Source organism: Pipistrellus kuhlii, unplaced genomic scaffold, assembly GCF_014108245.1.
Source record: "Pipistrellus kuhlii isolate mPipKuh1 unplaced genomic scaffold, mPipKuh1.p scaffold_m20_p_22, whole genome shotgun sequence".
Classification (NCBI taxonomy): Eukaryota; Metazoa; Chordata; class Mammalia; order Chiroptera; family Vespertilionidae; genus Pipistrellus; species Pipistrellus kuhlii.
In genome coordinates this window covers 6056898-6069940 of record NW_023425521.1, presented here as the reverse complement: position 1 = coordinate 6069940, position 13043 = coordinate 6056898, and the positions used below count along the sequence as shown (strand labels likewise).

The 13043-nt window shown below is 55.5% G+C and overlaps 2 protein-coding genes across 11 annotated transcripts in view; one reads left to right on the top strand and one right to left on the bottom strand.

Moving 5' to 3' along the window:
- Positions 1–8429, top strand: part of ARSG (arylsulfatase G) — an 83264-nt gene extending 74835 nt beyond the window's left edge. For both annotated transcript variants that reach the window (XM_036451386.2, XM_045586272.1), the window contains exons 11-12: positions 1297–1387; positions 7332–8429. In XM_036451386.2, the coding sequence (XP_036307279.1) occupies positions 1297–1387; positions 7332–7624 (384 nt within the window). In that variant the 3' untranslated portion in view covers positions 7625–8429. The remainder of the gene's footprint in view (positions 1–1296; positions 1388–7331) is intronic.
- The window catches only part of WIPI1 (WD repeat domain, phosphoinositide interacting 1), a 28792-nt gene continuing 24058 nt past the window's right edge, over positions 8310–13043 (bottom strand). For 3 of the 9 annotated variants that reach the window (XM_045586277.1, XM_036451398.2, XM_045586280.1), the window contains 3 exons: positions 12654–12763; positions 11972–12088; positions 8310–8855 (listed from right to left, as the gene is read on the bottom strand). In XM_045586277.1, the coding sequence (XP_045442233.1) occupies positions 8677–8855; positions 11972–12088; positions 12654–12763 (406 nt within the window). In that variant the 3' untranslated portion in view covers positions 8310–8676. Of the gene's footprint in view, positions 9529–10508; positions 11579–11971; positions 12091–12653; positions 12764–13043 lie in introns of those variants that run through there. The other 6 variants (XM_045586275.1, XM_045586279.1, XM_036451397.2 and 3 more) reach the window with 5 other exon arrangements.

Sequence of the window (13043 nt, the reverse complement as noted above, 5' to 3'; positions counted from 1 at the left end):
TTCAGCCGGGACCTGCAGAGGAGGGAGGAGGACCGGCCCCGGGGGAGCAGGATTGAGGCCCCGTTCAGAGGGCAGGGGGCACCCATTCCTGGAGGGATCACTGAGAGGGTCTGGCAAGGGGCCTCCCGGGGCCTCCCTGGGCTCAGGTGAGAAGACAGCCCGGCTGCTGGAGAGATCGGAGGCCCCGGGCGTCCGGGTGGCGCCGGCAGGTTCCCAGACCCATAGGCAGCCGGCGGGCGGGGCGGGCGGGGCAGAGCTGTGGGCACACAGCGCTGGGCTCAGAGTGCGCTTGCTGTGGTCCTCATCATCGTGAGATTCTCGGGTTTTGGACGAGGTTCCTTCCAGGCTCACGGAGCTGGGAACCCTGCAGCTGGTGCTGGGCCCGGGGGTCTGGCCGGAGCTGTGACCCACTCTGATCATTCTCATCCAGGACGGACGGACGGGGCTGGTGTGGACTTCGGGCCGGTGTCTGTCAGCGTTTGGGGCGGGGGCAGAGGGGGGGGAGCAGGGGGTCAGGGGGGTGAGGGAAGTCTGTGTTGTGGGGGAGAGGGACCCTCTAGCTTCCCAGGGAGCCTCTAGCCTGGTTTTCTTTCTTTTCTTTCTAAATATATATTTTTATTGTTGATAGTATTACAGTAAGGTGACCAGACGTCCCACTTTTGGCAGGACAGTCCCGGTTTTTAACTATTTGTCCTGCGGTGTTTTAAAAAAGTCCCGATTTTTTAAAACGCCACGGGACGGGGGACAAATTGTTAAAAATCAGGATGTCTGCCAAAACCGGTTTGGCTCAGTGGATAGAGCGTCGGCCTGTGAACTGAAAGGTCTCAAGTTCGATTCCGGTCGGGAGCATATCCCTTGGTTGCGGGCACGTCCCCAGTAGGGAGTGTGCAAGAGGCAGCTGATCGACGTTTCTCTCTCATTGATGTTTCTAACTCTCTATCCCTCTCTGTAAAATAATCAATATATATATATTTTTTAAAAAGTTGGGATGTCTGGTCACCTTATATTTCAGGTATCTCCCATTTCCCCTCCCCTTTTATCCCGCCCACTCCCCCCCACCCCCAGGTCTTCACACCCTGTTGCCCATGTCTGTGGGCCATGCATATAGGCATAGACTGAGAAAGACAAGTACCACAGGATCTCACTTATTTGTGGACTTTAACGAACAAAATGAATTAACCCACAAAATAAGACCCGAAGCAGGGAGGCGGGGAGCAGACGAACGGACCTCGATGCGGGGTTGGGGGGACGAGAAGAGAGAGCCCGGTTATGAGTGAGCCCCACCACCTTCCGCAGGCGCTGTTTCACCCCAACAGTGGGGCGGCGGGAGAGCACGGAGCCCTGCAGGCCGTCCGCCTGGAGCGCTACAAGGCCTTCTACGTCACCGGTGAGTTCGGGAGGTGCCCGCCCGCCCGCAGGCCTGGAGGGCTCCCGGCCCCTGCCCTGTGGGGACTCTCACCCAGGCCTGCAGGAATGAGTGTGGGTGGTCCTCCTTGGGAAGCGCTTCCACCCCCTCCCCCCAGCCCTTCCATCCAAAGCCTGGGCCCAGCACCCAGAGGCTCAGCACCCAGGGGCCCAGCACCGGTGCTCTGCACCCACCACCCGCAGCGAACAGGTCTTTCTGCTGTTACTACGCTTCCAGCACGCTCAGAGTGTTCGACTCGGTGCACAGTGCTTTTCACCTGAAGACCGGTTCGTTTGTTAACAGAACACCCCCGAGTGCACCTGGAGAGCGAATTGGCTGTATTAAGTGATTCGTGAACTGGGCAGCAGCCCATCTAACCAATAGAAGGGCGCTCTGGTGAGGGGGGGCCGTGCAGGGTACAGAAGGGAAGGTTGTATAGCAGAAGGGTGTGGCCGGGGCGTTATTAGAAAAAGGAAAGGATTCCTTTTAGGACAGCGGTCTTTGGGGGGAGGGAAGGAATAGCGGGGCGAGGTGGGGGTGGGGTTATCCTGCAGATCACCTCACCAGGATTGATGAGACCTTCGGACGGGTGGGTGTAAGATCCCACTCCTGGGAGAGGCTGCACCTGCCGAGAGCGAGGTGAGAGTCTGGGATTGGTGATGCGGCTTCGCACCAGGGACTCCACCTCAGCCTGTGGTTCTTTCTGTTCAGTTTCCCACGTGACACTGTTGCGCTTTAGATGCCCGAGGGGGTGAACATTAAGGAGAAGCTCAGAGATGCTTGACAGTGTGATTCACTTGACGAGAGAATTTCGGAAAACAGAGTTTGGAGGTCGGTTTAGCAAACCGATGGAAGTCTGGGTGGCCACCTTCAGTGGGTGATCAGAAACTCGATACCGGATTAGGATGCTTCTCAGGACCTCCCAGGGCTTCTCGCTGCCATTGCATTCAGACCCCAGCCTCCTGGGTCCCCCTCCCTTCCTGTCATCTCCGAGGGCCACGGCCTCAGCCTCCATCTTCAATTCAACTTGAAGGCCTCAAACCGAATCATAAAACTCCCTCTCGCCCCGGCGGCATGCAGGGCTCAGTGGCTTAGTAGTGTCAACCTACGAACCAGGAGGTCACGGTTTGATTCCTGGTCAGAGCACACGGCCGGGTTGCAGGCTCCATCCCTAGTGTGGGGTGTGCAGGAGGCAGCTGAAGAAGAAAGACTTCTCTCTTCCTCTCTGAAATCAACAAAACATAAAACTTTCATCTTCCCAGACGTGTAGGGTCTGGAGAAATCTGATGTTTGTCACATTCTCAAACAGACTCAGAGAGAGACCGCAGGCTTTGTTAGAAATAAGTGGTAAAGATTTACTCACGTGAGGGACTCAGAGTTTGCAAACTGGGGACACAGCTAGGCAAACACCCAGACGTGTTCCAAAGAAGAAAGAAGTTCTTATAGTGAAGAAGAAAGGGTTCTTGTAGCGAAAAGCACATTCATGAGAAGGCTCAGTCCTGCGTCCTGAGGATTCGTCCAAGACCGCTGTCAGTCAGATGTCCGGGGGAGACGCACAGCCAGGCTTTGAGGCAGGACTGGAAAGTTCAAAACGTCCCAGGGCCCGGGCTCCTTGCAATAAGAACATATCTGTCCTTCACGCCTCCGCCTTCATAATGTTAATTTTAGCAGCTTGGTTCAAGTGGCTCCACTTTATACATTCTCTCTCTTTTCTCTCTTTTCTTGCCCACATGCCAGTCATTTAAGTGCGTGCTTTATTTCCCTTGCTAGTTGTTTGTTTTGTTTTTTCAGAGAGAGGAAGGGAGAGGGGGAGAGAGAGAAACATCAATAAGGGAGAAACATCCCTAGGCTGCCTCCTTCTTGCAGCCCCCCCCCCCCCCCCCCCGCTGGGAATCGAGCCCACAACCCAAGCATGTGCTCTGACCGGGAATCCAGCTGGTAACCTCTTGGTGCATGGGTCACTGCTCAACCCCCGAGCCAGACCAGCCAGGCTCCCACGACTAGTTTCAAGCTCTCCGAGCCCAGGGCTCCGTAGCCCTTTCATCTTTGTTATCTTGATGTGCGTGGACAGAGTCTTGCATCTAAAAGGACCATTAACTTTTTTTTTTTTTTTTTTAATGAATGAAAAACAAAACAAAAAATAAAAACCCTAACTGCTGCAGATTCCAATTTGATTAAGTTAATCATGTTGGAACTTTCCAAAGAATTATAGAAAACAGAACAAAACTGATTTTCCCGGAGTGTCGATAAGTGACCCGGGAGAGAGCGTGGCGTGAAAACAAGTTCTATGAGCTCATCGCTGGGAGGATATTAAAAACGCCACGGCCGCCTTTGATCCTCCAAGCCCTGAAACGCAAACCAGTCGATGACTCTGACGCTCTCAGATGGAACGTGTCCAGATTACAGTCCTTACATTACATTATCTCAGAGGCACGGCGCCCCCAGGCCGAGTTCATTTTCGAAGGGAGCGCCCTGCCAGAAGGCTCTCGGCACCGCAGAGTTGGAGTCACACTATGACCGGGAAGTCCCAGGGCTGTTAAAAATGACCCCCATCAAACAGGAATCCTAACCCCTGGGGGACTTACGTGCTGCGGAGTCACCAAATCCCAGCAGGGTCAGGGCGGTACCCACTTGCAACATCACCCAATGGCTGTTGAGGGACTGGACCCACTTCCAACCTCACTCAGTGATTGTTGAGGGACCAGTCCCACTTCCAACCTCACCCAATGGTAGTTTAGGAGGGGGACCCACTTCCAACCTCACCCAATGGTAGTTGAGGGCCGTGACCAACTTTCAACCTCACCCAATGGCTGTTGAGGTGTGGGTCCCACTTCCAACATCACCCAAATGGTTGGTGAGGGGCAGGACCCACTCCCAACCTCACCCAATGGTTGTTGAGGGGTTGGACCCACAAACCAGTCTTTGGGCTGATGCTCTTACCACTGAACATAATTGGCCAGAGCTGTTAATTACATTTTTAAAAATAATTTTTTTTATTTTGGAATAATTCTAGATTTCTTCCCACAATTGCATAGTGAGTACAGGGTTCCTGTGCACAGGTCTGCATAGCTAGTCTCTCCTGTTGTTCACAGCTTCCATAACTACGGCACCTACACAGCTAACAAGTGAATGCTGCTGCCCTGCTTGAACTGGACTATAGACTTGTGTTTCCCTAGTCTTTTACTAATAGCCTTTTTCTGTTGTAGGACCTACCCATAACCCCACACTGCATTTAGCCCCGTCTCTGCAGTGTCTCTCAGTCTTCCTTGTTTTTAATGACCTTGAAGAGCTTGGAGGGTGCTGTGGGGAGAGGGGCTACAGCATTTGGACAGGTTCAAGACTGGGACTCATGAGAGGGCCCAGTCCTCTCTTGGCCATGTGCATGTCCCAGCTTGGAAGGCAGAGCCTCCCAGCACAATTATACCCGACAGCTAGTCTTATAAACTTGAACCTACGGTCTGAACACGTGACCCCACGTTCCTGAGCGATGTAGGCTGCAAGTAAACAGAGTTTGATCAGGTGCATGTAATGGAGTAGGATTCAAACCCTTGAGCATGCTGTAAACATCTTGACCAAGTCCTTACTTTGCCTCGTGGCATCTGCTACAAACTAAAGACTCTGCTTGTGGGCTTGGGCACTGTCTCTCAGGAAGCAGCATCCCACCGAGACCCAGCTTTCACTCTCTTGTCTGTCTTTTCCAAGCTTTTCAGCCACCCCCTCTCAGGGCCGCCCTGGGCCGTGTGTGGCTGCACAGTGCTGGTCCTGTGTTTTGAAGGGTGCCTTTTGGATTCTCTGATGTTTTCCTCATAATCGACTGGGGTTTAGGGAAGAGCACCACATGTGTGGAGCATGCTTATTGCACAGAGTCAGGGCACGTGATACCAACACAATTGATCCCTGTTGATGTTGGCCTTGGTGGCCAGGATCCTGGGGTGTCTGCTGGGATCTTCACTGTACACCTGCTACGGTTTCCATCCCACAGTCTGAGCATTGGGAGAGAGACACATAGAGCCTCCTGGTAATGGGAGCAAAGCGGAGGGGGTGGGAAGTGCTTTGGGATAACACAATTGCCCCAGGTCCTTGAGGGTAGATTGGGCATGAGCAGTGAGGAGGAGGCGGGACCGGTCCAAAGGACTGGGCCTAAAGGTGGGGGTTGTTCAGAGAGATCTGTGTTTCTGTAATTAATTTGTGTCCTGCCTTGTGGACCTACTTCCACCCTCACCCAATGGTTGTTTAGGGGTGGGGCTCACTTTGAACCTCACCCAATGGTTGTTAAATGGCAGGTCCCACTGCCAACCTTACCCAATGGTAGTTGAGGGGCAGGACCCACTTCCTATTTCATCTGATGTTTGTTGAGGGGTGGAACTTACTTTGAACCTCACCCAATGTTTGTTGAGGAGCGTGACCCACTTCCAATCTCACCCAATGGTAGTTGAGGGGCGTGGTGTACTTCCAGCATCACCCAATGATTGTTGAGGGGCAGGACCCACTTCTAACCTCAACCAATTGGGTTTGAGGGTGGGACCCACTTCCACCCTCATCCTATGGTTATTGATAGCCAAGACCCACATCCAACCACAACCAATGATTGTTGAGGGGCAGGACCAACTTCCAACCTCACCCAATGGTTGTGGAGAGGTATGACCCATTTTGAACCTCACCCAATGGTTATTGAGGGGTGGTCTCACTTCTAAGCCTGCAATCAATGTAGGTGTCCTTGAACCTGGAACCCTTCAGTTCTTGGGCTGATGCTCTACCCACTAAGCCAAACTGGCTCCAGCAGAAGTCTTTCATTCTCATAAGAGGAGCCTACCCCAGTGAAGACTTGATTGATGGCCAACACCACATGACCACTCTTTATTGTTGTTTCAACCCCAAACTCCAGGCAAAGGCAGTGACTCTCTTTGTCAGCTGAACAACCTGAATCTGAGTCACAGGAGGAAAGCCATTGAGGTCGGTTCCCTAAAGACCACACCACCGACTCATTGTATCCCTCAGAGATTTAAGAGGTCAGCCCACATGGGGCTAGAACGAAAAGCCGTGTGCTGTAGCCGAGGCCTGGCCCCTGGGGTCTGCCTTCACCAACTGGCGCTTTGGTGTTACACTCCCACTTTGTTAATACAGGGGGTGAGAAGAGGCCATCGGCTGGGCCCTCCTAACCATACAGCTGGGTTTCCCATAAGCATGTGTGCGGAGCCGTTGGAAAAAGCTCTCTCACACGTCAGTGCCAGAAGCAGCTCTGCTTCCCTGGGGCAGCTGGATTCCAGTTTCTGACTCAGTCGTGCTTGGCCACTGAGGGGCTCCAAGTCGAAGGAGGTCTTCAGGAACGAACTCCCATGTCTCCAAGGGCCGTCCTTGGCCTTCATTCCTTTTGTTCATTCCATTATATCATATTCACTTTTGTCAGATATCTTAACTACTTATTTGCATGGAAAAGGCAAAGAAAGTAAGTCATCTGAATCATTAACGACCAAGGATGCTGCCTTCGTCCCAAGCACCTGTCCCTCCTCTTCGGGACTGCCTTCTCAGCCAGCCTAATGCATACAGCAATCTCAACTTCTGCCCCGAGTGGCATGAGTCATCGCGTCTGCCTGCCTGATGCTTATAATTGAATATATTTGCTATCCAAGAAATCCATTTAAAAACAGATTTTACTCCCAGAGGGCAGAGATGAAAGACATTTGTACGCATGTTCTACTGGCTCTGAAGGCAAGTCTAAGGAGAAGTTCCAGATCATTCCAGAGAGCAGGAGCTTTGTGGGACGAGCACTCAGATGCTCATGGTCATTTCTTGGACAGGGAGGGCAATCATTTGAAAAGTCACGTGCTGGTGTGTTTGAGCTCATTAACAGTCAGTCCCGGGTCTCCCCTCTTGCCACACGGGCAGAATTGTGATTGACAAGGCCCTATTGTCACCCTCTCTGTAGGTGGAGCCAGAGCCTGTGATGGGAGCATGGGGCCTGCACGGTACCACGAGCCCCCCCTTATTTTCAACCTAGAAGAGGATGTTGCGGAAGCCATGCCTCTGGACCCAGGCAGTGCCGAGTACCAGAGTGTGCTGCCCCGAGTCAGCGAGGTTCTTGCCGGCGTCCTGCACGACATCGCTGGGGACAACGTCTCCAGAGCAGACTACACACAGGACCCCGCAGCCGCTCCCTGCTGTGACCCCCACCAGCCTGCCTGCCGCTGCCATTCCGACTCCCAGACCGTGCTCCCATGAGCAGGAGCGTCAGAAAATGAGACGGCAAGTGCACACCCACCCTTTCTACTGATGTACACATTACAGGTCTCTGGATTTGGGCGGGAAGCCACTGCCTTGCATCCCCCACTGTCCTGTCCGCATGCCGGCTTGGGAGATCAGCTGCCAAGAGCTGTAACGGGGACCCCACAGGCTCAGAGGCAGCCCAGGGTCAAGGCCCGGCGTTTGAACTTGGGCCTGACTTCCCCTACCTTGCAAGCTGATGTTGAGGATTCTGTCAGGCAGTCCATAGAAGTGCCGGGCATATATTACCTGGCACGTGAGGCAGGCACTTAATCTGTTTTAGTCTTTTTTTTTTTTTTTTAATGCATTCTGTTTCACTGGTCACTTTCGTAGAGATTTGTGCCAGCTGGTATCTAGGCAACGCTTCTCCATCTTTAACTCGCATACGAATCTCACCCGGAGCTTGGGAAAGTACGGATTCTGACCCGGGAGGTCTGGGTTAGGGCCTGAGGCCACCCCTGGGGGTGCTTGGGTGGTGTGGGTGCTGACTAGACAAAGTCAGAGGCTCCAGGTCTCCAAGCAGAAGAGCCCGACCCGCCACCCCTGACCCCTTTTAAAGGTCAAATGGCTAGATTGTAAAGACTTGAGGAGTTCTTCCTGCTTCCTAAAGCCACGAAGAAATAAACGTTCAGAGCCTTAAAAATGCATTGCCATGATTTTATTGTTAGTGTCCTAAATGGGACTCAAAGGTAGTACATGATTTATTCCAATCACTAAAAAAAAAAAAAAAAAAAATACTTCGCCTGGTTAAAATAGTCTCTATGTATGTAATATACAGAAGTACAATTCGAAGACATTTTCCTATAGGTACATTTTTACACAGCATACACTGAAAAGGGATGCCCCTTTTAATACAAAATTCCGGCTACAGACCAATATGGTTGGTTAGCGTTGACATCAGGGCTGCAATAGAGTTTCAATAGCAGGTTGCGTATACCATGCCTCCCGAACCCAAGGGCAGCCGCCGGGGCCGAGGGGGGCTTGGTGGGCAGTGAGCCACGTCCTGTGGCTTAAGCAGGCGGCACCTGGGATGCCTGCCCCCCACTCCGCGCCCACAACCGCACGCCATTCTTCCGCCTTCCTCGTTTCCTCCAGAACCACCTGACAGGGGGGTGTCCTGATTTCTGAGGCGCGCGTCTCATCATGACTGCTTCGCTTTGCCCTTCTGACTTCCGCGGCACAAGATTATCTACCGGAATCAAAACAGAACGGCCTTACTCTCCCCGGGAAGAGGCGGTGGAGCAGGCTGCGTCGGCGGCAGGTCTGTGCCTGCGGGGTGGGCGGGGGAGGCTGGCACGCGGGCCGCGGGCAGCCGCCCGGGCGCGGGCGAGGTTGGCACCGTTTCAGAACTGACTGCAGGGAAAATACTTGCAAGCGTATTGATGTGTGTCTGCGGGTTTTTTGTTTTTTTTTAAAGGCTCATCTTGTAAACACAGGCTGCTACATCATTGTTGAAAACGTCAGTAAACGCGGGGTCCCGGCCCCTCCCTCGTGCCCACCAGAGTAAGCCTCGTGCGGGGAAGCGGGCAGACCATAAGGCTGGCTGGTTACCGAAACCAAGGTCGGCCGCCCTCCTGAGACGGGGCTGCGTCTTTCTAAGGAAGCAGAGGCGATCCGCTCTCTCCTCTTTCGTTTTTCCCCGGAGCAAAGCAAACCCTTTGGGAGGGAGATGGGAGGGAGCGTGCCCAGGCACCTGTCGGTCTGTTTTTTAGAAAGGCGGCTTGTGATGACCTCACGGCACCCGGGCAAGCCCACGCTCCAGCCGACAGAGGGATTTTCCCCGAGCGGGGACCAGGGTTCTCTCACTGTCCTGGGGGTTTCTAAGGACTGTGGGTCGAGGTGTGGATTCTGGACAGATACGTCTATCAGAGGCAGGGAGAGGAAGGCGTCTGCGCTCTCCAGCTGCACGGGATTGTGGGAAAGGCATGACCGGGCTGGGCCGTGTAGATGCTCGTGTCTCTGGGCCTTGTGTGGGGAGATGGGGAACCGCCTGCTCCTCGGTCAGTGTCTCTAAGAACAGGACCCTCTCCTCCCCATCCCCGAGGCTTACTGGTATCTGACAGCTGATCTGATCCTCCCTCAGGGGTCCCCCTCAGGGGGCCCTGACATAATTTTTAAACCATTTTTCCATCTTGAGGCAGTGCCCGGGGACAGGCCTCTGGGCTGGCTCTTAAGCATCTCCGTTGTTTTTGTTTTCACTCCAAACAAATGCTGGACCCGTGAACCTACTGTTTCACACAGGTGCGTGCCGCACCTGAAGTACCCGGTTCTGTAAATATAAGGGGTGGCAAGGTCTACCCTGGTAACAGTTAAGACTCGAACAACCTTTGCAGCAGTCACAGACCGTGACCTCCCCGTCACCTATATGCCCGGCTGCGTCTGACTTGCTCTGGTTCCCGGAAGATGCAACTTCGGGTAAATAGCCACCAACTTTTGGGTGATGGGAAAAAAACAAAAAACAAACAAAAAAAACGCACCACCTTTATGGGTAGGTGGGGCATGAGAACCCAAAGGCAAGGCACCTGGCACATGGAGGCAGCCGGCCGGCAGAGGCTTTTGAATTGGTAAAAATTAGTATTTCTAAGAACCATGGCTCTCTACCCTAAAGCCTTCCTGGTTGGCCCTGGGCCTGGGGGCCTGCAGACTGGGAGCCGGCGTGTAAGTCTCACCCTGCAGTGCCCGCCTCTGAGAGGAGCCACGGGGCCTCCTCCTGCACCGTGACCAGGGCAGGACCTCAGAAAACGGGGTGGGGCAGGTGGGGAGGCCCGGGAACCAGGGGAGTTCAACTCCCTCACACAGCCCTCCAGCCATGCACTGGGGGCCCAGCCCCCCTCCCTTTTCTTAGTGACTGTGCTTACGAGGCTGCCCTATGGATCTATGCAAGCAGAAGCCAGACCTGCAGGCCATCCTTTTGCCCACGGAATCTCCGCTGACAGCAAGTGCTGGTCAGGAGGCAGCACTGCACACCAGGACTAAGGGGCCCTGAAGCAGTGCCCAGGGGCTGGGGCTCTGCCTCCGACTCACTCAGCGGACCCCCCACTCCCAAGTCTCGGCCCAAGCACCGCTCCTGTCTCCAACCGACTTCAGGCCCACTCTCTGGGCTGTCCTCAGACGGAAGCTCACAAGAGGCGTCTATATGTTGCCTTAAATGGAAGCTGGAAGAGTCAGAAGCGAAGGCGGCCGTGGGCACCCAGGCAGAGGACCTGCTGTGTGCTCCGGGACGCTGGGAGAAGCCAAGCCCAGCGCCAGGCCAGCCCGTGGCCTTTGCTGCCAGGACCGAGGGAGCAGGATGCTGGGACCCCAGGGGAGCTGCAGGGGGGGGGGGGTGCTGCCCGTGAGTGAACAAGGACTGTAGCTGCTGCCGCTGATCCTGGGTCTGCCCTGCAGCTGGAGGGGAGGGTCCGCTCACCGGCCCGCAGAGCACAGCGGCCCAGCCCTGTTAGATCGCCCCCTGTAGTCCGGAGACCGCAGCGTCCTGCGAAAGCGACCCCGGAGCCTCAGGAAACTCAGAGTGCACCCCGCAGCCAAGACAGCACTAAGGAGCCAAGCCACGGACTCGGGCCGGGAGATAGCGAGCGAGCGAGGCCACCGGGATCCCTGCGTTAGTGTCCGTGTGGAGCGCCCCCTGCGGGCTGGCCTGCAGAGTGGGCAGCGCGCAGCACGACCGGCACTCACTCGGCCTCTGGGCATGAGGGAGGGGGGTTAGCTCTACACTAGCCGAGGGGGAGAGTGCCTGCGCCTCCTGCCCAGGCCAAGGCTGCCCTCGAAGCGCACAGACTGAGCGGCTCTCTTAAGGGTTCCTAATGCTCACAGGGGGGAACTCATTCTCATCGTCAAGACACACTGGTCCCGTGGCAAACTCGTGTTCGGGAATAACCTCTCCGCGGAGCGCCCCGCCGTCCTCAGAGTAACCTGGAAACCAAGAAGGGGACGTGAGAGGAGCCCGGGGTCTCCTCCTGCGCCGTGACCAGGGCAGGACCTCAGAAAACGGGGTGGGGGAGGTGGGGAGGCCCGGGGACCCGGGGGAGTTCCACTCCCACCGTGGATGGTCTCTGACCCCGAGAGGCTGGCGGGCGGACTGGCCTCACCACCCCCACCCGGGCGCCTGAACCTTCCCACTGGTTTGCCAGTCCTCAGAGGCCGAGGGCTAACCTGTTAGGGAAAGGAGCCGTGCCGGGCCTGTCGGGTTCGGGGAGCTGCCTGCAGAGGCTCCTCCCACGGCCTCTGCGTGGTGGGGAGGGCGTGCCCTCCGCAGGTAACGTGAAGGGGAGGGGAGGGTCCCGCTAGCAGGTCCCCACGCCTCACCTGGCACCGTGGAGGCGGAAGACGCGCTTGGTATGGCCACTGTGGCTGCATAGGACTGAGGTAATGAAGGTCTGAGGTCATTTTCTTTATTCTCTTCCGTGGTTCCTGAGCCAAGCAGTCTAACGGCAGCAATTAAGAGGGAGAAGAGCGATCATCACACATCCAGGAGCCCACCCCCAGCCACGAGCCCCAGCCCCTCAGCCCTGCTGCTGGGACCCGATGGCCAGGGTCAGCCATGCGACTCACAGTGACCCCTTTTCACGGTTAATAAGGGAGGACTGGCGCTTGGTTTGCCCGGTCGCTCAGGCCAGGACTCAAAAACGAGCTCGCAAGGAGTGCTCCAGGGGGAGGGGTATGGGCAGCTCAGCGTCCTGTCCTGTCCTGTCCTGTCCACTGCGGGAACGGGCCCTCCTGTACTGGGTCGTGGAAGTCACGAGAACTTTCCGGTTCCACTCGGGAAATATCTTTGAGCGCCCACCATGCACGAGGAGGGAGACGGTTGTGTTCTCATTCACTTTCCCAGAAGCGCCCAGCATGGTGAGCCTGACACTGAGCCCTACTCGGAGCAGGCGCCCCCTGGCGGTTTGCGCCGGGATTGCCGGTGAAGGAGGGAGGAAAAAGAGCGCGGGAGATCAAGCTCGCCCTTGTTCCTGGCCCAGGGGTGACGCTACGGGGCAACCCCACCTGTGAGTCTTGATCAGGACACACTCTCCTCCGTCCTGAGGGTCCAGGTTGTAGATGTAAAGGTGTCCGTCGGAGGATGCGACCAACAGCCTCGGCAGTTTCTGGATCCTAAGGAGCCAAAAGAAAACGTGTGTTGTGGTAACAACAATGGCGGGTCACAGGCCGGCCTCCGACAGCCAGGCCTCAACCAGGCCTCGCTCCCCCTGACCGCCGCCGCCTTCTGCCAGCAACAAACCCTTAGCCCACTGGGCCCGGGTTCTGGGTGCCTGGCTGTTTCTTTGCATTCTGACCTAGTGATCTACCTTGAGAGCTAACTCTTGTCTTTGAACCTAACTGTGTGGGAGAGACAAAATGATGTATGTCCACACCGCCGATCCAGGGAGAGCTG